The 27,399-nt window shown below is 46.1% G+C and overlaps 1 protein-coding gene across 1 annotated transcript in view; it reads right to left on the minus strand.

Annotated features, from left to right (window-relative positions):
• The window catches only part of nectin1b (nectin cell adhesion molecule 1b), a 74,155-nt gene that overhangs the window by 23,200 nt on the left and 23,556 nt on the right, over positions 1-27,399 (minus strand). Inside the window, exon 2 of the mRNA XM_034603889.1 lies at positions 1,053-1,424. Within this exon, the coding sequence (XP_034459780.1) occupies positions 1,053-1,424 (372 nt within the window). The remainder of the gene's footprint in view (positions 1-1,052; positions 1,425-27,399) is intronic.

Below are 27,399 nucleotides of genomic sequence, written 5' to 3' on the forward strand. Positions count from 1 at the left end.
TCGGAGCCATGTGGGTTCAACCGAGATTGGAGTTAAACGACACGTCACCCCAATCATCACATCAGCAATCCGTCAAAATGATTTTCATTTCCACGCTGAGCATGTGAGGTCCGCGATGGAACAAGAACATCAGCTGTCGACTGGAGCGAAATCGTGCAGCCGCAGCAGTAAACAGCACATCTGTAGTATCGAGCTTAAAGCAGAGAAAGACCTCCTGGTTTCACTCTCCTTTACAGCAAAGCCTGTGGCAACACTGACGAGAAGAGCTGCTCAAGTGTTTCCTTTCAGTCCTTCAATAAAAAGGGAAGATGGTCGTTTGACCCCTGTCTTATCAGATTCAGAAAAATGTCCTTTTTCTGCCTAGAGTCAAATTCAGGTGACAGGTTCACATCCCTCTGACGGCTCATCAGGCGCGTGCCAACATGTCGGGGGGGAAAGAGCTCCAAGCTCCAAGATCTAGAACCTGATATTTATTTTAACTTTATCTCGGCTCAAAACACAATTACAGACGATTCGTTGACTGCAACAATTTGATCTGTAGATTCTGTACATGTCAGATGCAACATGTAGAAACTGAGGCACATAACCCTGAGTGCAAATACATCAGACTGGGGCCCTGAATGTAGATGTATAGTCTCTGTCCAGTGAAGTTTTTGTTAAATTTGACATTTCAGCGATACATGTTCTGGAAATATACATGTTGAATAAAAGTTGCCTTAAATGCTGACGGGACTTCAAGCTTTTAAAGATGATAACGTTTTAACGAGGAAGAAAATTCTGTTTGGGCCAAAAACACATTAAAAATCTATGCGGAGGGTTTAACCAGTTCCTCCACTGAGATAAATCAGACCTCAATAAAGTACACAAACAAACTACATGACACACAACAAGAACTTAAATTAAATTGGTAAGATTAAGAACTCTACAGCCGAACTTTGTTCTCACTTTAGTACAAGACCTTACCAGTTTTACCGATCATTCAGCTAAAGTCACTTATTCTCCAGAATTTTTACATTTCACTATCACTAATATTTCTATCTTCATGCTCTTACCAAAGACGGTGAGGTTGACCATGTTCTCCCGGTTTCCCGCAGGAAACGTGGTGTACTCGCAGATGTAGGCAGCTTCGTCAGACAGCTGCAGGTTGGAGAACACGATGGTGGTGTCCTCCAGCGAGGGCGTGCGATGACGCACCGCGGCCTGCTTGAAGCTGACCCGCTCCTTGAAGGGCGGCAGGACGGACACGCCGAGCGCCGGGTTGGCTATGGCCACGTTCTGCTTGGTGCCGTTGAGGAGCTTCTGCCAGGTGACCTGAGAGATCTTGACTGGCGGGTTGCTGTTGCTGAAGATGCAGCGCAGCTCCACTTGTGAACCCACGAAGCCGGACTTAGTGGAGTCCATCTGTACCATCTGGCCATTGCCAGCTAGAAGAGAGAGAGAGAGAGAGGGAAAAGAAAACATTTAATTACGATTACCAGGTGTCCGAGGCCAAGCAAAGCACTCCATTCAATAGCAAGTACATGCACTGAAAGTCAAGGAGTCAATTCAGCCTCCTAAGTAGTGCATGCACGCACACCGCTTGTAGTCAGCTCACAGGATTTGGCCGCACACTCGCCTTATGCTACATCTGCTCCCTATACATCAGCGCAGAAAGTGGGTACATGGTGATGGTTGTGTGCGAAAGCTGTGGGAGTAGTTATTAACATAATGGCCACATCCATACAACCCTGTCTTTGTCACCGAGGGTGCTGTTTCTGATGAGATGGGAGGGCTGGGCGAGAACCAATGCATCACTAATGAATGAGTACAAGGGCAGCGAGTCGGAGCCAAGGCTTCGTCTGCTGCGTTCCCCTCCACCTACCCAGCAACACACTGGCTAGAGCCATTGTCATTTTAATTACATTTTACTCTCAAATACTTCAACGACTGCCTGGAGCTCCTATTAAAAGAAACAATGCGGAGGCTTGTGTAAGCACACAAACACAATGAGAACACACACACATTAGCTCCATCAAAAAAAAAAAATACTGTAATTATGCCGCTCGCTCTGGTATCTGAGCCTGTGAGGAGCTCGGTCGCCCAAAAAAGGGTCAATTAGCAAAGACGGACCCTCTGTAAACTCGCCTGTGGTTCAGTCTTTCATGCTGATGATGACCTTATGCTAAACTGAAGTGCCGCCTCCCTCCTCTCTCCGGCCCATCTGCTTTCCACTTGATGCATGGTATGGCCACAGATTAGCAGTTAACACCTTTCAATTAGATCCTCATCGAAAAACAACACCGGCTTTTGTCTGGAACCGATTATAACTTCAGGCCTTTATTAAGAAAATATAACAACTAGTTTTCACAAGTGAGAATCTGCTTCTCCCTGATTTATATCACCTGTCCATCATCTACACCACTTAACCTTTGAGGGGCACGGGGGCCTGCAGCCATTTCCCTGAGGGGACACACCCTGGACAGGTTGCTCACATTCACACCTACAGTCAATTTTACAGTCTCCAATAACCATAATGGATGTCTTTGGAATGTGGGAGGAAGCCGGAGAACCTGGAGAAAACCCACACAGACACAAGAGAACATGCAAACTCCACTCCGACCCGACTACAACCTGGAAACGCTCTTGCTGTGCTGCACTGTTCTGGATCATTGTAAACTGAATATCTTTTGCAGTTATGTTCTGTTGGACATTTGAAAGTCTAGAACTTGTTGCCTCTGTGAAACTGAGATAAGAGCTATATTCTGACTGAGTAATTCATTGCAGAATTGATTGATAAAGACGTAAAATAAGAGATTGCAGCTCTCCTTGCTGCCTTTCCTTCTTTATTACTTCAATATAAGTCCTAGTAAGTCTTAACTACAACTTTCATAGACTCCTGGGGTCTGAAATATCTGAAGTCTGAAGAGATGTGTCACTGAGCGGCTGCAGGGCTCCTGCATCCTGTTGTCTCTGACACATCTTCGTTATCTCAGGCTGCGATTTATGTTCCTGTCCAGGTGAACTCTGGTGACGTCCCGTTTCCTGGACCGACAGCCCACCGACCGCACTTGTATTTACAAGCAGCTGCGGCTATAATGATCTCCTATGCACAGGAAGACAGACTGAAGTTCCTCCGTTAATCACACCGGACTCATAAAGCCACCAATAAATCAAGTCATATAAACGGAGGAGGAAATACGCTGCTGCCCCGGGTGGAGGAGCGGGCGCTGCATGCATGCACCACAAAAACGGAGCGGCTCTTTAACACCGAGTAGCTGCGTCAGGATGATGAAGAATCCCTGCATTCGGAGATAAAGTTTCCACAGGGGGGGCTTTAAAATGTGTAAGAACACATGAGAGGGATCCATTTATGTATAACCCACTGAATACAATATCTGATGGAGTCTATCTCCTGCTGTAGAGGAAGCTGAAGGGGGGGGGGGGGGTGCGTGCTGGCTGTCAAACTGCCTGAGCAGCAGCAGCAGAGTGTTCTGAAGATTTTCCTCATAAAGACTGCAGGTAGTCAGGCGAAGGACACTGGGGCACAACACATGCATGGAGACGGGAAATAGTTGGTGGAGATTACAGCTGGAGGACCATTAAGATGAACAATGTGTTTCTCTCCGGCTCGCGCAGTGGGCGCAAACCTCTCAGGTTGAATGGCTCATACGCTGGGAAAGCAGTGCATTACCAGAGAAAGGTTATTTCTATCCACGGTTATCTGCTTTCACTCAGACTTTCGCCGCCGACATCAAATCCCATAAAAAAAACAAAGTGACAACCTCTCGCAGTTGCTGAGTGCACATCATCTTTCATTTCCTCCGGACCACATCGCCGGGACCTTACTCTTATATAGAGATTCAAACTTGTGGGATTCGAAGATGACAGATTGATTTGCTAATGCAGTTTGACAGGGAGGACTGGCAACCTTGTCATCCGCACCCTGAGCACCACCTGTGTCCTTGTGCACCTGGGGGCGAAGCTTTACCCCGTTTTATCACAGCTTAGATTACCAGCGGTGGCAGCTATAGGATGATATTATTTGAAATAGCAAACACAATTTACTGTGTGACAACACTAGTTAAAGTTTAATCTTAAGTTGAAGGGGAAGTGAGAGGCTGTGAAAACTCATAAATATGTACCTGGCCAGGCCTCCCCTCCCCTCCCCCCCGCCCCGGCTTGAATGCTAAAACAATACTGGCAGGGGCTGTTTTTTTTTAAAAAGCTGCAGCCCCCTCCCTCCAATTCTCTCTATTCCCCTTCCTCCTTTGAATCTGATGCTCCCCACTCTGATTGAACCAAATAAACAGCAGCTCGCACAAATGGAAACCAGAGGAGAAGGCATAATTACGCAAGCCACAGAGCCCCTCCGTGAAGGACCAGGGGCACCCACGGGGACCCCTTTCATTCAAGGACTGGAGGAGTCCTTGGCTGAGCGCACAGCAAAGCTTTAATTACAGACTACACCACAGAGCAGCGAAGGCAGAGGAGAACAGAGCCCGCGTACATGCAAGAGGCATTAAGGAGGTGGCTTTTGTGGGGGGGTTACGAGAGCCAGCGATACAGAAGGAGAGGTGGAAAACAGAGGGAAGGGAGAAGAGAAGGTAAATGCAGTGCAGATGCAGAGCTGGCGAGCGGGAGAGCGAGACAAAGAGGGAGGCGGGGCTTTGGGGAGATTTGTAGGTGCGCTGCCGGTTTGAGGCTGGCCGCTGTCGTAGCTCGAGCTGCTGCTGCTTTGTTCTCCCGCTGACAAGAGGGTGACTGAGGGGGCAGTCATGCTATAATACACCCGAGGCTGCACATTACCTTGAGAGTTGCCAACGGAGAGAGAGGAGCCCCTATTTCTGGACGGGGAAAACAACACAAACAAACAAAGTATGCCCAAGCTGGCAGGATATTAAAAAAAAAGAAGGAAGTGTGGTTTGATTCGCACCAGGTGAGCTGACTTGGATGGAGAGGGACATAAGGGGCAGTATTAAAACAGCTGCTGCAGCGTCTGGCCCTGCACTGATAGCGAGAGACTCCCAGGGCCTCGGTACAGGACTGTTTACAGAGCTGTAATATGATCCGGCCCCGTCAGGCAGCAAGGGAAAGCATGTGCTCTGTGTTGTTTGCATATGGCGCATCAGACAATGCATGGGGCGCGTTGCACCTAATAACAGCCTTCAGTCCAATGGCCTCCCCGTGTTCTACAGACAATATCCAGGAAGTATTTCACAAATATGAAAAAAAAAGAGCATGCTTGATTCCTCTTGATAAGAAATGTAAACGACCAAATACATGACATGTATTCATCTTCTTTGTTCCCAGATATTCTTCCGATCACGTTCAACCAGACTCTGCTCTTCATATGAAAGAATAAAACACCATAAATCCCTAAATTGAAAACCAGGGCGCCGTCTCCTCAAGCTTAGGAAGCTTCTTTTCCATAAAACAACTGCGATTTGGCAGCTCATCCCCGTAATGGATATGTAACGCTATTGAATTTTTTTTTTTTCTGCCGCTGAACTGGCCAACTACCAACACTATTTCAAAAGACAATTATTGGCTCGTTTAGCACTACTTTGGCCGCGCTCGTCCAAGAAATATCCATTTGAGCCTGAGTCAGACAAAGTTCAGCATAATTCACCTCTCGGTGCGGCAACGTGAGAAAGGCTAAAAGATTAAATAGGACTGAATGCATATTTTAGAAGAGGCGCTCATTAATGTCTTCTATTTAAAGCTGCACGGGGCAACTTGGCTCCCCGTCAGTCCCAAACGGCAGCTCGGCATCGCCGTTTGAAGTCAGGGAAACTTCAAAACCCCCAGAAAATGAGCAGTGTGATGCCATTAAACTGCACTCCTCTCCGACTTAAATGGCGTCCTCTCTGTGGCTTTTCGGGGCAGAGATGAAGAGGAGCTTTTTTTTCCACTGGACCCGGCCGGCGCTCACTAGAAAGGCAATCGCGGCCAAATTTTGTCATATCTGACATCGGTTTCAGTTGCGTTCACTTTTGCGGAGATTCAAGTATCAAACCACCGTCACGTCACCCGTTGGTTGAAGCTGACCAGAGTTGGGCATTTGTTAAAGCACCATCTTGTTTTATTTAAACCAGAAGTGAACATATTTGGTGAAACTAGAGATCGAGACCAAAAACTCTGCCTGAACATGTTTAATGTTCTGATTGGAATAAGTCACCTTTAAATATATGTTATCAAAAATGAGCTAATTCTGAAATGTCCTGTTTTCTAATTCTAAAACAAATTGCTTGTTTTTCAGTATTGTTCCATATTACCGTCCCTTGTACTGTTCTGTAAAGTCATTTTCTCGTATCTCGTGTCATTGCTATAGAAACTGATTTCTCTTTGCAACCAGTGGAGTCCCCCTCTACTCTAAATTTCCACATTCGCTTCACTTTCCCCGTCTTAGAGTCCACATCCATTTTCATACAAAGCCCATGTTTGTGTATTTTGGTGTAAACTTCTTGTTAAAGACAGATTTGAAAGCTTATCTCACGAAGACGCATCTCCTCCTCTCGCGCTTGCTATGGTAACACCATCGGTTCTTAAGTGGGATGCTGCGGATAGAACATGGGCCGACCCACGAGGGATAATGACTGTTTAATGTAGCCCCAGTTCCCACGGCGATGGGGCAAAGTTGCTTTATTCATGACCACACATGGGGTGTATAGGGGGAGTCCAAATCTGACACACACACAAACACACACACATGGAAACCCACCCATTAGCTGCTTGTTTTTTCTCCTTGTGGGACTTTGTTATTCTTCTTTTGTCAGTCACTTGTTTAGAGCTCATCCTCTGGCATTTCTGCTGACAGTATGTTATCAAGAGACATAAGTGCTTTTACAGACGCGCTGTAATATAAATTATGGGACTACACTCGGAGCTATCCCACTGTGCTGGAGGCTTTAACACATCCACTCCATTCAACCAGGCGCAGGTATACACACTGTGTTTTAACGTTGCTATTGGTCGACCGCGGCCCGTTCAGCTTTTTTTTTTCCAAGACGCAGATAATTTGTTTTAATCTCCACTCAGACACTGTTTGATGGTGCTTGAGCCGGGTCTCTTGGGTAAACAACGACGTACCTGCCAGAGCAGCACTCTTTACCCTCCGTCTCCCCGAGCAAACATTCGACTGCGGAGCCGAAACCTCACTGGAGCAGATGGTTGGTAGACCTGTTCCTGATTTTCCCTCGATCTGGTTCAAATTTGAAATGCTCTTTTGTACAACACGCTCGTTCATTGAGGACAATGTAACATCTGCTGCGCCGTAAATGTTAATGATTATCGGGAAAATTTATTATGGTAGGCGACTTCCCAATCTGGAACGGCTCCACGCGAGGCGCAGTGCATTTCAGCTGAGCTGCTCCCAATGGCTGTTTGTTTTGGGGGAGACAGAGAGAGAGAGAGAGAGAGAGAGAGAGAGAGAGAGAGACACATGTAGTGGACTGCACCCCCCCCCCCCCCCCCCCCCAACACAACAAACGTGTGTTTTCCACCGGGCTTCCAAAGAAATTACAACTTTCAGGTCTGCAGCGCACGGCATCGTCCAGCCGAGCGTAACCACCGATTCTCACCTAATGCAGCTGCATCCGTGGTTTCTCAGGCAACACGAGCCCACACACACACACACACGCACACACACACACGCACACACACACACGCGCACACACACACACACACTCACGCCCCTTGAGCAGCTTTAAGGCGTTTCAAATGTCAAGGGGATGCATCAGTTTGCCTGGATCTGAGCGTCTCCTCCTTAGTTCAGCGGGAAAAATTATTCATCCTTGAGTGAAACACTGGAAAACACAGACGCTCCATTTTGTTATCAGACAATTTCAAAGAACGCAGCACAGATGACACAGTGGGGTGGATTGTGCCCTTTCTGAGCGCCGCACACCGTCCTCCCTGACTTTTATATATGCAGCAGGGTAACAGCGCCGGTGGACTTGCTGTAATTAACGCTTTTTATTGTGTCCTGATAGGGAATATGCGAGGGGTAATCTGGGATTTGAGTTGTCTTTGACTGCGGCAATGACAAATAAAGCTCGGCCAAAAATAAGGCTTTTGCCCTCGAGAGACAGAGAGAGGGAGACAGAGAGACAGAGACAGAGAGAGAGAGAGAGAGAGAGAGAGAGAGAGAGAGAGAGAGAGAGAGAGAGGGAGAGTGTATAGCACATATCGAGTGTAAACACAGAATCCAAGAGCTGTGACCCTCCTCCCTCCCGCTGCAGCTTAACTAAACAAGGCCACCACGGTTTCGGCCCTGCAACACAAAATAAACAGCGCTGACGTTACCTGACCAAACGGCGAGATGACATCACCCCCCTGATACCAGATAGCGAGCGACTGTCAATAAACAAAAGGAGAAGGTACCAGTTGCAGGGGAGGGAACAGCCACCTCCTCACGCGGTGAATGAATGACTGTAACCGTTACAGTTGTGTTTGTTTGACTGAAACCCAGATAATAAAACACACAGGGCACAGATCCAGGTACAGCCTGTGATTAAACGTCTGGTATCCGAAATGTGTTGTGGTGCGAGAGCAATAACGGAGAGAGATAATAATACACTTTATCAGACAGATCTCAAGCCAAGGCACCGGGGAGCACTTGCCCAGGCCAGACAATTAGTCAACAGAACATCCCATCCTCAGAATGGGCTCAGCGCACACAGTGATGCGTGCTGGTTATTTCCTCAATAATGCAAAAGTATCCCTGGGCTTTCAGACGAGAGTAGGAAAGGAGATGATCAATAAATAAAAACGGGGGGCCCGGGGGCGTGGGTGCAAAAAGTGTTAGTGCATTATGGTCTCAGGTGTGGGTCTGGAGCTGGCGGGGGGGGGGGTTACATAAATGTGATGTAGGGGATTGTGGGGGAGTTACAGGGGGGAGGGTAAGCGGTGAGAGTGACACGCAGCAGGTCAGACGTGGTGAGCAGATTACAGCACTCAGGATATTAAAGCGGAGGAGAGACGATGCTGCAGGCGACAGACACACACACACACACACACACACACACACACACACACACACACACACACACACACACACACACACACACACACACACACCTCCCGCGGAAAAATCTCAGTATTAGCACAGGGGCGACACACAGGCTCTGTCCACATCTCCTTTGACACAGTCGACATAACAGCACAATAACACGGAGGGGCTGCAGGAGCCGGCCTCGCCTCCGGCCTCCAGGTCAGAGCGCCGTCAGAGCGGCAAAGGTCACGGAGGTGCAGACTGAAACTCCTCTTCACGGTGGAGTAGAGCAGATATGAAATAATATGACTCGTAACAGGAACACGATGCAATATTAAGTCTGAATATACACGTAGATATAGGATTCACTTGCATAAATAGTTTTTATTTAATTTGATATTAAAACATAGACCAATATTGATTGGCTAATATTTGGAAGATACTTTTTTTTACAGAATGTACTATGTAGGAAATATGCAAATTTCTGTTAGTGTTTTACATTATATTACAAAAATTATGTATTTGTTTCGTTATATCGGCCATTAAAGCAATATTAGAATTATTTCCTCCCCATTATCAGCCCCAGAAATCCATTTCCCTTGAGCTCTCTTCGATATCTTTGGGTTTCGAGCGGTTGATTGTATAAAAGAAGCAGTTTTGGTCCCCGTGAAAAATCCACAATCATCGTTTATGAAAATTGAATCACCGCTGGTTTGCGACCAGGTGTTCATTTCCCCTCGCATGAGTCAGCGTTAATGCTGTTTTACAAAGTATTACCCGCGGACTTCGCCACTGCCGAGCTGTGCAGCACAGAGGATAATCTATAAGACTGGGCTTTGGAGTGGGACGTATGGAGCAGCGGTGGCACAGACTGCAGGCTGCAGCACCCTACACCTCCACTAATCACTCAGCAAACGCATATAAAGTCCTGCCAGGAAGTGCTGAGAAGGAGCCCGGCCCCGGACGACCATGCACGACAAATCCCTCTCTCACACCATCTGCTCCATTGTCCACAAGTAAAGATAAGTCTTGCATACACTACAAACACGGACTACTTCCATGTGGCTATGCCAAGCACTTGTGCTGGACACATTCGTAAAACATTAAGACTTCAAAATCAAAACAACGACTGAAACCCGGACGATCAATTATCGACTTGATGTGGAGCCCGGCTGCATTCTCACATCCTGTGGGCGTAAATCCATACACCCCGAGCCCGGTAACCTTTAGAAATACTCAGCGAGAGAGAAGAATATTGTTTTTTTTAGCGTGTGACCTGTGTCGACCTTTATCACTGGAGTTTTTCCTTCTACCCCTCGTTTTTTTTTTTAAACAAAGGTCAGCTGATATCTTACAGGCGAGCAGGCGGGGGGGCGCGGCCTTTTGGGGGGGTAAATAGGGCGCGGTATAACCATGGAAGGAAGCACTGTTGCATGACCCGTGGCTTATTAGACCAAGAAAAGAGAGCATACAATCAATATTTGATTAGAGTCACTTGTGATTTTTTTTCTCTTTCGCAGACAATTTCCATTCTGCGTTTATCGCAGCGGCCTCCGCGGACCTCTTGAAAGGAATGGAAGCTGTGCATATCATACATTTTTAAACATGTGTGGAGAAAAAATAGAAGAGCCGGCTGTCATCAAAGTGCATCTGTAATTGTGATTGGGGCATAAACAGGACAGCAGGGGCAGCGTGCACACGGCTCCGCTTGTTGGTGTAATAACGCTGAGCTATTTTTCTCCAGCATCTCCGACTCAGGCCATTTATACAGCGGATCCAATAACATACAGGAGAGGGAATTCACACTCCAGCTGGAGTGGGCAGTGGGCTGCAGCCCCAGTTTGCTATCAATTAACAAGCACACTTAGTATGTGTCTGAGTCGTGATCGCCATGGGACTCTGACAAATGCTCTGTGTTTGCCGAAAATGCTATTGTCACAATAGGAAATCTGTGGCCAATTACCAGCCCTTGTATCACTTGTGATGGCGTAAAAACCAGCCACACTGCATCCAAAGTGAAAGCAGCAGCATCAACAGTAGCATCGACCCGACACTGTGAGACAGCAGCCGTCTCCGCGCACGTGCACAAGGAATTAACCACAAATAAACACGATTATGAATTTTGCCCTGCAGTCACATCGTTTAGGCCCTGGATTAGTATCCTGTTTTCACCACTGGTGGAATGAACGTGCACAGCTACTTAAGCTGATAAAGTCAGATATGCTACACTCACTTTATCCCTGAACATGTTATCTTATCGTGTCGTTCAAATAATCTTTCACATTGGTAATGCGTGCACTTTTTTTTTAACAGGCATTCCTCGCCTCAGTTTGAGACGTTCGCCGCTCACTGTCAGAAGGTTCCAGGCGTTTGGTTCACAATCACTTTGCCCTAAATTCTCTGGAAACTGTTTTTTTCAGAATGGCAGAAGTTGCAGCATCAATAACGAGTGTGATACGTAAACAAGAAGACGGGATTGGCGCTGATATGTGCGAGCGGCGTCTACATGAGAACACGCAGCGTTTCGGTATGAATGTCGGATTCTGGACTTCGCCACATTCCCCCCTTTTTTTTTTCATGTGTGTTTTGATCATAAACCTCTATGAAATCCAGCGGTTCTCGGCAGAACTCCGAGACCAGGGCTGAACTATTTCCTAAACCGCGACCACAGCCGCGACCGTCTTTCCAAGGCGAGTAAGGCTCCATGTTTCCACATACATATAACCGTTGGAATGCTCACCACATCTCAGGCCCGTGTTCATATTCTGCTGCATGTGCTTTCCAGCTGTGCGTCGGAGTATTGTCTTTCCCATCAGCCTCATACACAGATCGCACTATGTTTCCATATATACGCTCAGTGCATCCAGCTTTATCTGGGATGTTGAAAAAATATCTTTGATTGCAGCTTGAATGTCATTCAGACGCCACAGTCGTTTCTCTTCAAACGGCCAAACGATAGAATCAACAACGCTGGTAAACGGAGCTATATTTAAAGACTTCATAATATCAGCAGAGGCAATTTTCTGGACAGTTATTTTCCAGGCATCTGCACCTTTTATTCTTCATATTGAGACATTGTTTGATGAGTGTTTTTAAAGAACATGAAATAGCAGCACTTAAATATCTGCGCCGGCCTTTCAAGAGGGAAGCAGCTGGCATGGAGGACATAAGTAGGCGACCACGAAGCCACAGAAAGGGAAAGGGAACAGGCTGAAAGCCGAGTCGGGTGGTATGAGTTACTCCAGCCCTCGCTGGTCGTTAGATGTGTAACAATGTGTATTGACACAGAGACCCGGGACACGGAAAAAAGAAAAACATTCGCTGCATTCTTCAACATGCACACGGCAAGAAAAACCATACAGATTCTCCTAAAAGTGTGAGGAAGAGTGAGAGAGGCGATCAATCATGGGAATCAAAAAATGGAGGCAAACGACTCTCGGGGTGTCTCTCGGTTTCATCTGAAAACACCGCAGTGGGTGGGCTGTGGGCTTGGGGGCATCAGAGGGGGGAAAAAAAGAGAAGTCAGGAAATTAACCCGTAGTTGCTGCTGCTGAAAAAGGCGAGGAGTGGGATTCTTCCTGCACCCAGATTACAAGCAGTCGGATCAACAATCACTTACTACCCAACCCGGACATCTGAGTTCTGAACTTAACACTAAGCAGCATCCAGATGAAGTGAACGACTGGCGAGGAGCCGCCAGCGAGCGGAGATTATCGTGCGGGTTGGATGGAATTTTTTCGCTGCGGCCGAGTTGTAGCTGTGTGACTGCTCTGCTGACAGCTTGAGCTATTAAAGGCAATCAAACCAGCGCCGTAATTACTCTGTGTGTTAAAAGATATTCTCTGGTTAAACTTCACGGAGAAACCAATTCAGAGTCGGGGGACAAAACCAATAAAAAGTATGAACCAGGTTCTGGCTTTGATGAAAACAACCTAAAAAAGTAAAAACTTGATAGTTTATCGATCAGAAACAGGGACAGTGAAGCAGGAGGAGATTGAACAACTCAATTAAGCCGTATTGAAATCTCTGTCACTCACGAACAAATGGAGAAACGTGCTGTTGTTTTATTTTATTTGGGGGGGGGGAAGAGAATCATCTCCCACGATGCCCGGCGTCTCTCTCGGCTTTTTGTAGCCGCACACAAACCTTATCCCAGAATCCCAGATGAAATTACTCACGTGAACACCTACACTTTGGACATTAATAACCTTTGCTGACAGGATTTACACCGCTGCCGGAGCCGGCTCAAAGGCACCGGGGCCTGTCCGGTGGGAGCGAGGGGCAGAATAGCAGCACGTTGCATGTACAGCGTTTTTTTTTCCTTCCTCCTCCTCGGGGCTGTGGGAGTATTATTTGGAGCTCTTACCCTCGCGTTGCCCTCCCTTCACTGTGTCTTTACCGTGGGCTGCTCATTGTTTGACAGGATTGACAAGCTCCCTGGCCAGAGCTGATTAAAAGCTTTAAGGTCAGAGAAGTGGGACAGATATCGAGCGAACACCTGTCTCCTCGCTGTGAGCCAGTCCCCTACTGGGTGTGTCCTTCATTGACGCAGGATCAATGGCTCCATTAAGACCCAACGTGGACTCTTTTTATTTTTTCTTCTTCTTCCCTGACAGTGCGGCTTTGGTTTGCAAAGAACCTTTCACCTGCCTCTTCCTCCTTTCACTTCCTCTTTGCTTCTTTTTACAGCCCCGTCCTATTTTTCTTTTTATACAATCGGCTTTAACCTGAGCTTTAGTTAAAAAGATATTCAGATTCAAATGTAGAGAGATGCGAGATACGTATATTTATCTGTTCCGGCTTCAGACTTCATTTCATCATGATTTCCACATCCTGGTAAAAAAAAGTAACTGAGCGCGGCTGCCCACTGAAGATTTGCCAAAGGATTATGGATCATTAAAGTGATGTTTGAAGTTCGCTTGAAGCCTTTCCACATAAGTAACCCGATCGTGGAGTCTCGGCACATGTTTTCTCTCTCTCGCCGTAACCCGTTTACAAAAATTGCAACAGCTCGCCCGCGTTCTCCAGAGTCCAATCCGGGAAAAGACGTTTCAATTTACTCCAGCCAGGTTTGGATGATAGTGAATTAAGATCCCTGCACCTGGATATCTCACTGATTTCATCCCTCCTCGTAGGTTTTACACCCGAAGAGAAATGTTCTTCTTCTGACATTGTATCTCACAATTATCTGTAAATGAAACCTAATACCGTAGCTTTAGCCGTGGGATAAGACTTCAAGGGATGGGTGACTTTCACCAAAAGATATCTGGAACCGTGTCCCTCATCATTACTTTCATCTCCGTGTACTTCCATTTTCACAGGTTTCACAATCCCTCCCCAGCACAGTCACCAAGCTGGTCTTTCTGATATGATTCAGTGCTGAGCACAGAGGTGCATTGTGCCGCTCTGTTTTTATTATCACATTAATATGGTTTGTAATCGTTGTCTCTGTTTGCCGTGGGAAAACATCTGACTGAGCCATCGACGTTCTCAGACAAACAATGACAAAGTGTCAAACAGGCTGTTTTCATATTTCTCATCTCCCACTGAGGGGAATCGTTACTTCTTAAATTTATCTCATAATTCCACAGAGGAAAAAAAACAGTTGATTCACTCAATGAAAACAGATATAAACACATCACCTGCTGACTAGAAATATGTATTAACCAGAACCCCTTGCTGTCTGGGGTTATTTATAAAACTCGTTAAACAGCTCGTTACGCAGAGAAAACCAATTACAACATATTACTAATTGGAGAAACCACGTCAGTGCCCTCCTCACTTTTGTGTTTCCACATTTAGATATTTAATGAAGATGTAGCACAACAGGGAGGGAAAGAAGCAAGTTCACACTCCCGAGAGAGTTTTCAAATAGGTGTGAAAGTGGGTTTTGCAGAAGTAGAGGGTGAAGGTGTCGGAGAAGTGAAAGGTCACACCTCCATTTGCAGCTTGCTCTCCGGCCCTCGCCTGTGTATGTGTGTTTTCCTTTTTACTTCACGGAGCTGGGTTTCAGTCAAGGTCAGAGGGACGGGGGGGGGGGGGGGGGGAAACTGGAAAAACAAAGTCAGGAGACTCCTAAAATCTGTGGAATGTGTTAAACAACATTTTTACAGAAGAAATTGCTCATCGTGATCTTAAAGTCTCGTTTCCTCGGATACATTAGATCCTGATTCTGCTAATTTGTTTTTTTCACAATACATATCTAATATATATTCAACACATTTCCTGTTCCGCTTTCACTAACCCTCCACGGCAGTAAAAGCATTTCATTGTGTATTTAAAGTGACCACGTTTGATAAGCACAACCTTATTGTGTTACCTCTTTGGAATTCGGGTTTAATAATTGACTCGAGTGACGATTAGAACAACTCGACTGAGACCGTTTCTTGTTAGTTAAAGGTTCACACTCCTTCCCTCCCGCCTGGGCATTATTATTGACATCTAGGGAGCACTTCACTGCCGCCACGCAGGATTATAAATGCCAGTGTTTTCAACCGCGCCGCTGTAGATAGTGCACATATCTGTTGCCTAGAAATGATAGTAGCTGGGGTGAAAATTTCTCATCTTCTCTGTGCCCTTCACAGATTGCCAGTGCACCCCGCACTCCCACACTCACTCACTGGCAATCCGGGGCCTCGCAGAGCCGGCAGACGATGTTTGAGCAGAAATGAGCCGAGTGCCGGTGTCTTGAAAATTGACAAAACTGCATCTGTGCATTCAGGGGTCTGAGAGCCTCACACTGCCACACACACACACACACACACACACACACACACACACACACACACACACACACACACACATGTACGTACACATGCATACACGTGCAGGGGGTTTTGAATGGATGCAAGAATAAAAGTCGACATTTGGGTTAATGCCGGACCAGAGTGAAATAAAGGGCAGTGAGCTGTGACAGGTGTGTTCCTCATGGGGCGTAATCTCTGGTTGGTTTAAAGTTGTGTATAATAACCGTGTTGTCCCTTAACCTCTCATGCATATCAGCACGGTAATTACAGCGAGTATTAATTTAAAAATGATGGATATGTTTGGGATTGGAAAAGAAAGCAATACAAATAATCACATTAATCTTTTTTTTTGTTTTGTTTGTGTTAATAGACATGAGCTACTTTCTGACAGCAACGCAGATATACAGCAAACAACGACTCTGTGGCCATATGTATTGCTACTACAGCCAAGCACAAATATCTATGGTATCTTCCCTTGCTACCATCTTATCAGCACTTTATTCAACAAAGCTGCACATATCTACTGCAACCTCTTCCACATCAGGACCAAGGCCATGCATGAGAAGTAGTTCTTCGCAGTGTCATTACACATCCAGCTGTTTGGCAGCCTCAAAACACATGTTACACTCATGCTGCCGTCACACGCTGTCATTGTCTGAGACTGGGGAAACAGCGGCCGTGACGCCCGTCGGCATTTTCGTGTTCTGGATGAGTCCTCGTTGACTGTGGTCATTTCTACATCATTACATGAGAACTCAGAAGCCATTACTGCATCGTGAGCCACGGCTGCTCAGCACTCATCGGCTGAATCACACACATGTCTGAGCTCGGCCTTCTTTTTGATCTCAGCGACACACCTGTAAACGTCTGGGACTGTTCCTGTGACGACATCTGTCCACGGCTGCACCGACAAACAAACACCGACCAAAGCGGCTAAAAAACCTGCTTTAATGGTGTAGTTCCTGCACCGCATCACAACACACACAAAACACAACCAGCCACACCGTCGCTGCTGGTAATAAATCACTGACTGACGGTGGCCCGTGCTGGGATGAGGGATTTCGATGGAAACCGGGCTCTTAAAGCGGTTTCTACCTGTTCCTGCTCACGCACACAGCGACACATCCGAGCCCTCATACGTTATAGATGTGCTGGAGCTACCAAAGCTCGGGTGTTGTTACAGGGCAGACAGAAAGAAGAGAAATACTTTCTGGACGATGTTTTATCGGGCCTGAGTGGTTTATACTAATAAGCAGCCTCTCCAGTGGCGCTGTTTCACATTTGTCCTGCTAATGTGGTGGCAGACGATGATTCGCAGTTTGTACGAGTGAAAAAAATTGTCTCTCATTTATTTACATGAATGTGGTTGAAGGGGACTTTTTATTTAACTGATGCACAAACTTGTATTTCTGAGCAATGGCAAACAATAAGGGGATAAAAACATCCTGAAAAAGCGTATATCTATAAATCATGACTCCACACTTGAGCCACTGCGACTTTTCAGCTCAGGAGCAGCTTATTATTCTGTCAGCTTATTGTTTTCCTAATGAAACTAGATTTAGCATTAGTAGCATTAACAAGCAAATGCATTTACATTTAACTGGATTTTGTATTTTCTATTCCTGCAGTGATCAAAGACGTTAGTTTCCTGGAGGCGGGAACATCGATGGTGCGCAGCAATTAGCTGGTGTATTGTTTTTTCTCATTCCCCAAACATTTGGTTATTTAGCGATTATCACGCTCCGCATCATTTTGCTATAGTTTTTCAAATGCAATTTACTTTATGAAACAAATGTCTCATCCCTCCTCTTTTAAAAAAAAAAAAATCCTGTTATGGAAAGAAGAAGAAAAAAACTGTTTAATATTTATAAACCATTTTCTAGCTACGAGGAGATCCTCGCTCGGCTGCACTAAAACGAAACTTGTTGTGACCTAGTTAGAAGAATGCCGCATGACAAGGCCGTGCCCGCCCTCTATCCGCGAGACTAGCCAAGCAGAAACGGCCATATCGAGCATGATAGTTTTGCACGGGGATCCTTATCGACGGTTTGCTAGCGAGGAGCCGGGGCGGCCATGTCCGTGTGCCGCTCCTTGGCTGATTAGGTAAGTGAAGAGCAGACCCCGGGTGCCCTCGGCTCTTCGTGTCAGGGGGCTGAGGCGGCCACGCTTTGTTAATGCGCTGCCACTCCCCTGCAGGGCGAGCAGGCCCGGACAGGCCGAGGTGACGCTCCCCTCCTTCCCACAGCTCAGCCAGCTTGACTTTGCTTGGCTGGTGAAACCGCGACGGGACACAACTCCAAGGTTGTTTGTGCCGTTTCTCTTTCTCTTTTTTTTTTGTCTTCCCCCTTTTCCACCACCAGACAAGCCCGTCAAGGCGGAGAGTGTGTAACATTGTTGAACTCTGCTGATGGCTCTCAACCTTGATATCAGCTGGCTCGGCTGCACCCGCGACACACTCCAGCGAACACCTGAAGGATCCCCACTGTCACGATGCAGGGGCCGCATGCCGTACAGCCAGCTGCTTGTGTTTCAACACAACAAGAGGAGCAAAGACAGCGTTACCAACCTGCCCAGACATGATGTACCTTGCACAACAAAAAAAAAAAAAATGAGTCACTCCTCTGATCTGAAGACAGCGGAGCGGTGAAACTCCTAAATAAAGTTTTGCCTCGTTCCTCTTACATTATTATTCAGATCGCTTCTAAGGGCCATTTCTACCTCAGCTAGAAACCCTATCATAACCACTTGTGGGTCTCAAAGCACGCTGTTGAGTTTTCCGCTGCTAGGTTTGTGATCCCCCCCACCCCCACCCCCTTCCTCACAACTGAGACGTGTTACAAAGGGCCCTGTGTGCGGCGAAGATTGTTATTAGCGCTGCTCTCTCGGCTCTCTGCAAGTCAAGAAAACACGCAGGGCGCCGTGTCACTGTACTTCAAGATCTCACTTCACGTTCGCTGAAATAGGATCACCATAAACGCTCGCCCCGCTGTGGTCGTGGAGGGAGCGGGCTGCAATCAGTGAGGCCATTGTCGATTCTTTTCTTTATTTTTCTTGCAGGGAGCCTGATGAAAATCCCACAGTGGGAGAGGCTGCCAAAAAAACTCTGCGTGCACATTATACAAAGAACGCTACTACTATGAATTCCCACAAGATGAGTCAAGGCACAGAGGAGTGATTTGTCTTCGTTTATTTGAGCACAACTTCTCTAAAAAATATCATGCAAACGTCTCCTTTTGTTGAACTCGCACAACAAAAAAAACACACAAAGTAGTAACGTCCAAGGCCACGTTCACAAATCGGGACACAAACAACATTCACTCCTTATCTTTGAGGAGCCAACGGCCGTGGACATGTGGAACTCGAACAACTTTCAAGTACGTCTCACACTTCCAGTAAATCCGAGTGCTCACGCCAAACAAGACGTTCACGTTGGAGAAGTGACAGAAGGACAAATAAGTGCAATTATTACTTATTCACCTCGAAAAGCAAAGAAAGGGACAGATTCCTATAAGTTGTTTGAAACCAAACCATGCACTCAGACAGACAAATTGCCAAACCAAGCAATTATGTTCTTATCTACAGTTTCGCTGTATAATTATTGTTCTGGCTTAGCATCTCATCCCTCTGTCTTACCATTAACCCGTCTGCAAACACCGCGTGACAGGTCTGCGCCGGCCCACGCCGAACCACCTAACGAGTGTCAAACTTCCAGCGAGTTTGGTTTGTTTGTTTGTTTACTTGCTAACAGCTAATTTAGCGGACTCAGCGTGTGCAGCTGTCAGGGGATTGCTAGTCTACTTCCACACTGTTTGTTGGTTTAAACCAATTACAAAATGAGGCTCCACGAGAGAATTAAAGTTTGATTAGCCATCGGGAGGGCGGCAGTGTAACTGGATTGGATAACAGTTTGTAGTGAGAATGAAAGGAGCAACACACGTATGCAATGTTGAAATAAATGCATTTAATTTAAAAACTGCTTTTCAGCTTATTCAAAGCAAGACTCTGTTACTTTTGAAAGACCAAATATTACATTTTAAATCTTTTTAAATGAGAATTTGAATTCCTATGTATTATATCACAACCTTACTGACTTTATTTAATTCAACTCCACAGCCCTGCTTGGTCTGGTTAAAAATCGTATCACAGATATTTCTGTGCGACTGAAGTTATCAAGGTAACTCACTGACTTGTCTCGAACTGTGTTCCTGTAAAACATCATTTTACCTTTCAGCAATATCACACAATTATCACTTGAGGCTACGGAGGTCATCAATCAACAAGAGTCCAACTTTAAAACCTGGGTGGTGAGAAGCATATTCCTATGAAAAAATTAAATCAAGTATTAGCTTGATGTATTTTACACTGCTGGGACACGCACAAGCCTTTTCGGGATCAAAAAGCCTGCGAGCGTGTCTGTGGCTAAAAGGCTTTTGCAAAGGGCAGGAGTCAGCGTTAGGTGTCATTAAAGTTTCATTTTGAAATTTAAAAAATATCTCACTTTCCATGCAGCTTTGCAGATTTCAGCTGCAGCATTGAGCGGATGTGACGAGCCAATCGGAGCCCAGACTGTAGTCGGTGTGACACCTCAAAGTAGGACGTGGAAGTTTGGAGGCTGCGACCTGCAGTTTGCAGCAGGTTGAGTCGTAAACAGATGAACCAGTAGTTGCCATTGTGTGAATACTTGAAAGTTCAACTCCAGAAATACCACATTAGAAAATAATTAAAACAAGAACTAACACACACAGTGACACACACATACGAGACAGGCAACGAAAAAGAGATGCATTTATTTTGAATGCACTCACAGGGATATAATTGCTGTAATAAAGAAAACTCACTTTCTTTATTAAAAGATATTCACATAATTACAATGGCCAAATTATTATGGGTTTTTTAATCAGCCGGGCTTCGGTCTGTCCCAGCGTTAGCGAGCCAAGTCTGAAGAGTTCTCAAGTACGTGAACTCCAGCGGTTTCAAGAGTCGAGTGTGGGATGTGCGGCGCAGCTCCGAGCTCAGTTTAGCTCTATATAAATGTCACTATAAGTAATAACTATTCTGAAACTGAGCCATGAATTACATAAAGCCGAAGTGTTTGGAGTCAATCCCAACTTCTGGGGCAACAATCTGATGCAGACGGAGCTGACATTTCTATTTTGGCCGTGCTGACGGTTAAAGTAATCAGACGAGGAGCTGTCGAGCACTTGCTTGACACTCTCGCTCATATTTCCTCCTTATCGCAGCAGAAACGCTGTGAACTGAAAACTGATTACCGTTTCTATTCTTTCTCTGAGAAATGGTTGGAATTCATCTTTGAAGATCTTACAGAGATGCCCTTGAACCGGCCGCGGCCCCCCCCGGCGATAACGCCGCATTAATCCAGACTTTTCAAGAACGGAGGGTGTTTTAAAGTGCACGTATAACTCAGACACGGGTTGGATATCTTTACATGCGGTGCGGGACTGGATGAAACCTACGTTTAGGCTCAAACGTACAGACGGGATTAAAGTTGGGGAAAACGAGGCTTCCGGCCTGTTCGGAATTCATTGACCCGTTTCTGAAGCTCGAGCTGCTAATGAATAAAACCAACGGCGTGGATGCATTTACATTCCATCGCGTCTACATATTCAATATGTTCTACATGGTGAGAGCATGAATAATATAGGAGTTCAGCATAACTGCATGATAAGGTAGGTGTGTGTGTGTGTGTGTGTGTCCTTTCACCGTCCTTGACGACCTTCCTGAGGTGATCACCCTGAGACTCGGCTCTGACGTGTTTACACTGACTCTATGGTTTGCTCCGTGGCTCACAGTCATGCAGCGGATCCTCCGAGGGGGGGCCACCGACAGGAGAAACCAATGAACACAGAAATGGGAAAAATACATCTCCAGCAGCGAAAGAAACAACAAAAAAACAACTCCTGCTCTCTTCCCTGCGACTGACTGGGAGGAGGATCTTTGTGCTAATTTTCATTCACACATCCCAAACTCCTGTCACATCCAAGGAGAAGGGTAAACTACTACTATTATACAAAACAGGGGTGGCACGATGAAGTGCAGCGTGGGAGGTTTATAAGAGAGACAGGGAGAGATTCAAAAATAGACAAGACGGCGGGATGAGATACAGAAAGACAAGAGACGAGCACTTTCAATCCTTATCAGACGCGTCTTCTGTTTGCTGTACCTCCTTCGTCTTCTTTCACGTGTTCAGCAAGACACTGCACTCCACCTTGTGCATGTGCGACGCCCACACTGTAAACAATACAGCTCCTGATGAAGGAATACGTGTTCGGCAAAGTCAAACTGTGAGGGAGGGATTATTGTCGGAACTTTTATGAAGTCAAAAAGGCTTACAAGGGGAAATTGAGTGTGTTTAACATCGTTACGGAAGCATTTTCATACTTTTACTGTATTTTGACTTTGAAATCAGTAGCTTATGGTAAAAAAAAACCTGTCTAACCGAGGGAAAATGGCAGCAAACTAAGTGCATGTTAGGACAGAGCTGCACCGCTCCCTGGGTAGTTTCTTAAAAGCACCAAAAAAAAAAAATCATGTTCAAACGCTTCTATGGTTCCCTGACACCTAGAAGGTCATTCAGGGGTGAATCTTTCATGAAGAGGAAACATAAGCTCCTCACTGGCTCCTTGGATTTTGGAGTCTGGAGAAACCACACCAGCGATACAGAGGCACACATCAGCATGCTATTCAGTTTTTTTTTTTTTTGCACATTTGAAAAGATAGAAAGAATAAAATGGATGAAAAAGAAGCAGGAGGCCGACGGAGACCACAGGGAGCAGAGAAGCAGCTGGAGTGCCAGATCAAATGGGCCTGGGAGGGGGGGTGGGGGGGGTGGGGAGGGAGAGGCGTGTTTTTGCCCCTGCACAGCGATGGGGGAGAACCGAGCGTGTAGTGCATCAAATTTTCATATGAGCATCAGCGCACAGCTTAGAACTGCATTATGGAACCAAAGCAGCAGAAAATATCCTTGAGGAGCGGCTGGATGAAAACGTGGCTTATTTATAGACCGCGATGAGAACACGGCTGAGTGATTAAATTAAGCTAATTAAGGGACAGTGAAGGGCCATCAAGCAAAAATATGTATTTATATTGTAAAGCGTGTGGAATTATTCTGGAGAGCGCCGCGTCCTGTTCCAGTTCATACCTACATCTCATTCATCTCCACGCACATATTAACAATTAATGAGAGACGGAGAAGAAGAAGAAAAATCAATACGTTCGCTGGTTTAAGCAGAATTTGAAGTGAGAGTCTAACTCCACAGTTGTTTTATTCTCCCGTGGCGTGTCAACACACGTTGGAGTGACTCCGCCGAGATCGTTGCCAAAACGCTCACACACAAAAGCAACATGTCAGGACCCGGGAGTGTTGTTTATGGTAAACAGGGGATGCGTCTACAGGACATGCATGTGTGGTCCCGGGGTCCATTCAGGGGGGGGGGGGGGGGGGAACAGAGAGAAGGTTTTCAATGTTCATAACAAAAACACAGTGAGGACTCAGGTATGGAATGATAATTGTGTGGGTCTACAGTCTTTGAAAGTTGTTTTGCACATGTTGGGCTCTGTTTTGGAAAGAAACTGACAGCAACGTTACAGACGGGAGCCACAGGCGTGTTCATACAACATGAACGTGTTCTCTGCAAACCTAAAGCAAAGCACAACTTAACTCCAGCCTGTTTTTCTTTTATTGCAAATGCAGTGTGGCTTGCACAGTTCAACAAAAAAATCTTCCTTTGGAGTCAAATCATCGCTGACATGCTTTCTCTGGCAATGTCACGCGCTTTTATTCACACTTGACATATGTAGAAATGTCACAGGGACGTCCTGGGTGGATTCATTTCCATACAAAAGTGCATCTGGTGAAAGACAGAGACTCAAACAAAACTGACAACTCACTTTCCTCAGACTTTCTTTCCTGGGATCCTATGAAAATGCCCCAGAGAGTATTTCCCGTGCATGTGTGAGAAACCTCCACAGTCATCAGGGATGAAAGTTCAGGCTGACAAACGAGGGCCCTGTAATCTCTGTAATACTTGGTTCATGTTATCGGCGGCACACCTGGTCCCCAGCCTTAGCACCCGCTCCACAGATGCCGTTACCAGATGTGCCATTGAGAAGAAATAGAGCCCTGTAATGTGGGTGTAAAAAAAAAAGAAGAGTAAACAGCCCACAGGATTACGATATTCACACATGAAACATGAAGCAGGTTTAATAAACTGGAGGCTTAATAAAAATGAAACGTGTGAACAAGCAGCTCTCTGGGTTAAAAAACAACAAGCGAGCGTGTCCACTTGCTTTTTTTTCCCCTCATCTCCTCACACACGAGGCAGCGTTTGGTTCAGTGCAGGTCAATTAAGCAACACGCTGAGAGCTTCTCCAGAGAGGAAGGAGGCTGCGGGGTAAAAAAAACACGGAGGATATTTGCATCAATTGCGAATAGTTTTTTCTTTGTAAATACATTTTGAAGATAAAAAAAAAAATATGAATGAGACGCGCAGGTGAGAGCAGGTCGCACAGCAGCAGGCGAGATAGAGCTGGCGGCCACGATAAGGCTGTTTCACGGCCGCGCATGTGAAATTGCGATATTTCAGAGCGCTAAGGTAAAGCTGTCAAAACCAATCCCGCCTTTCAAACGCCGCACGATTTTCGGCAGTGAAATTGCCATTAAGCAAAAAAAAAACTAGAAAAAGGTGTGAGCGGCACATTTGAGTCCTGTGAAAGTTTCATTTTGAATCGTGAGAAAAAAAAGTATTAACGGTAAATATCACACCAGATTATAAAGATGTATTAAATCCAGCTGTGAAAAAAAAACAACCCTCGTGGAACATGTCAAAGCTGAAGGACATTCGTTGTGTTCCCACATCGTCCATGTTGCCTTTGGCTCCACTTCAGCAGCTCTATTAAAATGCATCCATTCATCCCTGATCCCCCTGCTCCCTTATTAACACGTGTTGTTCACAGCAGTCGGTTCTGGCATCGACACAGAGCTTCTAGCTTGAGGAAAAGAATACCCATGCATCGTCATAGGTTAAAAAACACAGTGCGAGACGTGGAAATAATCAGTGTTGCTCCTTAACAAATCCAATAAATGTGTCATCTTTTTTTTTTTGTATGAGCAGCACAATACGACTTTGAAAGACAGTGGATTCAAATAAAGAGAAATGAAAGAGAATCTACAGTGTCTAGACATCTGGGTTAAAGGAAGTAGGACAGATTTGGAGGGGGAAGTGGGTAATGTTTAACCTCTAGGGTGAATATACAGGAGCTGAGTATTTGAATGAGCATATCAAGTGTAAAACAGGCCCCAACTACTCGTGGAAATATGACACCACACAGATATGTATCTTGTTCAGGTGGTTTTCTTTCATAATTTCATTGTGTTGGTGCCTTACACATACGGACGTGCTGTGGGTTTACTATTCAGACGCCGGTTGCGATGCTATTTATCAATGGCAGGGTCCACCTGTGCAAACTCCACCGCACTAATCCCCGGCTTTTTGGCCACAAACAGCAAACTCAACACACTTCGAAAATCTCTAATGGAATTACGTACACAATATAAACACTCCGTCTTTGGCAAACGCACACACACACACGCCAGTTCAAACCGCCTGCGGGCGAGTTTAACGGCTCTTTAGATTACAGTTCCCATCCACAGACCGGTTAGACAGCTTGGTCCGCAGCTGATGTCACCATGCTGCTGCTTTCTTCCCTTCTCTTTCCTGTTTGGTGCAGACGTGTGGGCGAGCCGGGGTGTGGCCGCCTCCGCCCGCAACGTACTCTCTGGCCACAGTCACATATAATTTCTACACGTTTCACTAACCACGACATGGCCAATATGAGACGCTTCGAAAAACCCCTACGAGCGCCGCTGCCAGGCAAACACGCCTCGGCCTCCGCCGCTCCGTGCAAACAAGCTCTGAGGGTTGACAGCCACTCAGGGCCCTTCCCTTCGCTATTATCCACATGGAGAAGTGCGTCTGAAAGGCTCTAACCACACATGAAGTCCCAGCATCTGTGCCAAGGACACTGTGCCTCTGGAGGGAAGCAGCGCAGTGGTGGGGAAGCACCTTCCACCCCCCCCCCCCACCCCCCCCAGCTGCTGCTTCCCCTTTTATTCCAGACAAATGGAGCTCAGTGCAAGTTCAACCAGGGAGACGATCCTAATGCCCCATTCATTCACAACCCCCCCCCCCCCCTCCCTCGACCTGTTTCTGCTAACGAGCTGACTGTGAATGTTTCCGTAAACCAATATTGATTTCACCAGGATTTCAATCAGCCCATCATGACGTTGGTGGGTCAAACTTTAAATTTGTTCTCTCTCCCTCTCGTGCTGTGAGCTCTCATTCCACTGATTCACAGAGACCCTCCATCACCTACTGCACCTCCACTCTTCATATTCAGAGTCCAGGTCAAATCCTGATCTCAGATTTTAATCCTCTGATACACAACAACGGGTCAAATGTGACGCAGCTCATTTTTTATCTTTGCAGTAAATGAATTTCCTCAATTAACTTGTTTTTGAACATCACAAATCCTTATTTTAATAAAAATGACCCGTTCATTCATCCTATGTTATTTCATGCATTGTGTTTCTTTGCTATATCTTTGAAATAAATGTATTTTATTATTTAATATTCCAGGTATTAATTAAATATCTTGCATTAAATAACATAAGAAATGAATACCGGTCATTTATTACCCATGATGTGAATTAGAAGGGGTTTGGGGTAACCTTGGGAAAGTTATTCGGGTCTCGGTTTCGGTTCACACACACAAAAACACAGAATTCCTTCCTGTACTACACACCGCCTCACCCTCATGGTGATGTCAGAGGCGTCTAATCACCATAAACCCTCACATTTATCACATTTCTCCTCCCCTGTTGTGTCTTTCCTGGTTGAACTGGCTTCATTGTGTTTTTCCTGGGACAGTTTCATTGGATCCCACCTCCTTCCTTAAAACATCCCCGAGCTGACAGTGAACCGATGTCAGGATCGGCGTGCGCTGCACAGGTATCAGGGATGATTCACGAGTGGAATATTTGCATGGCAACAGCCAAACAACAGCACTGTTCAGCGAGCTGGGCCCCCGGTGTTGTGAGTAATTGTTTCAACAGTGGCTAAGAGACAGTTGGTTTGGCGTTGCAGGTGCAGGCCGGGACTTGTCCTGCCTGTCAGAGCTCAAACCTGAACTTCCAGTATAGGGAAGTGTATGTGTGTGTGTGTGTGTTGGGAGGGGGGTGTGGAGAGTGCAGAGCTGTCACCTGATAAGTGCATATTGTGATTATTTATTTAAAACCCCCCGGTGACACTTTGGCAGAGCAGCGTTCTTACGGTGGCGGGGTGGGTGGGGGGAAGGGGCGAGCGACGACAAGAAGTGGAAAGACAGCTGGAGAGAGAGATCTTCCTACAGCTGTATATTCACTCAGAGGTGGTGACATTACACTCGCTTCTAACTCGGAGCATCTGCTGCACTCACAGAAATCTCCCAATTTATCTGCTGCTGCTTTCATGCATATCTGTGATGCTTTCTGTCTGCTAATTGCTTCGCTTACAGGGACGCCACCGAGCCAAAGCGAGACGCGTTCCTCAACCCACGGCTTCTGCTGAACTAGCACTGTTCCAACCATTGTCCCGTGGTGGCTTCTTATTCCGGCAACACCTGCTC

This window comes from Hippoglossus hippoglossus, chromosome 13, assembly GCF_009819705.1.
Source record: "Hippoglossus hippoglossus isolate fHipHip1 chromosome 13, fHipHip1.pri, whole genome shotgun sequence".
Classification (NCBI taxonomy): domain Eukaryota; kingdom Metazoa; phylum Chordata; class Actinopteri; order Pleuronectiformes; family Pleuronectidae; genus Hippoglossus; species Hippoglossus hippoglossus.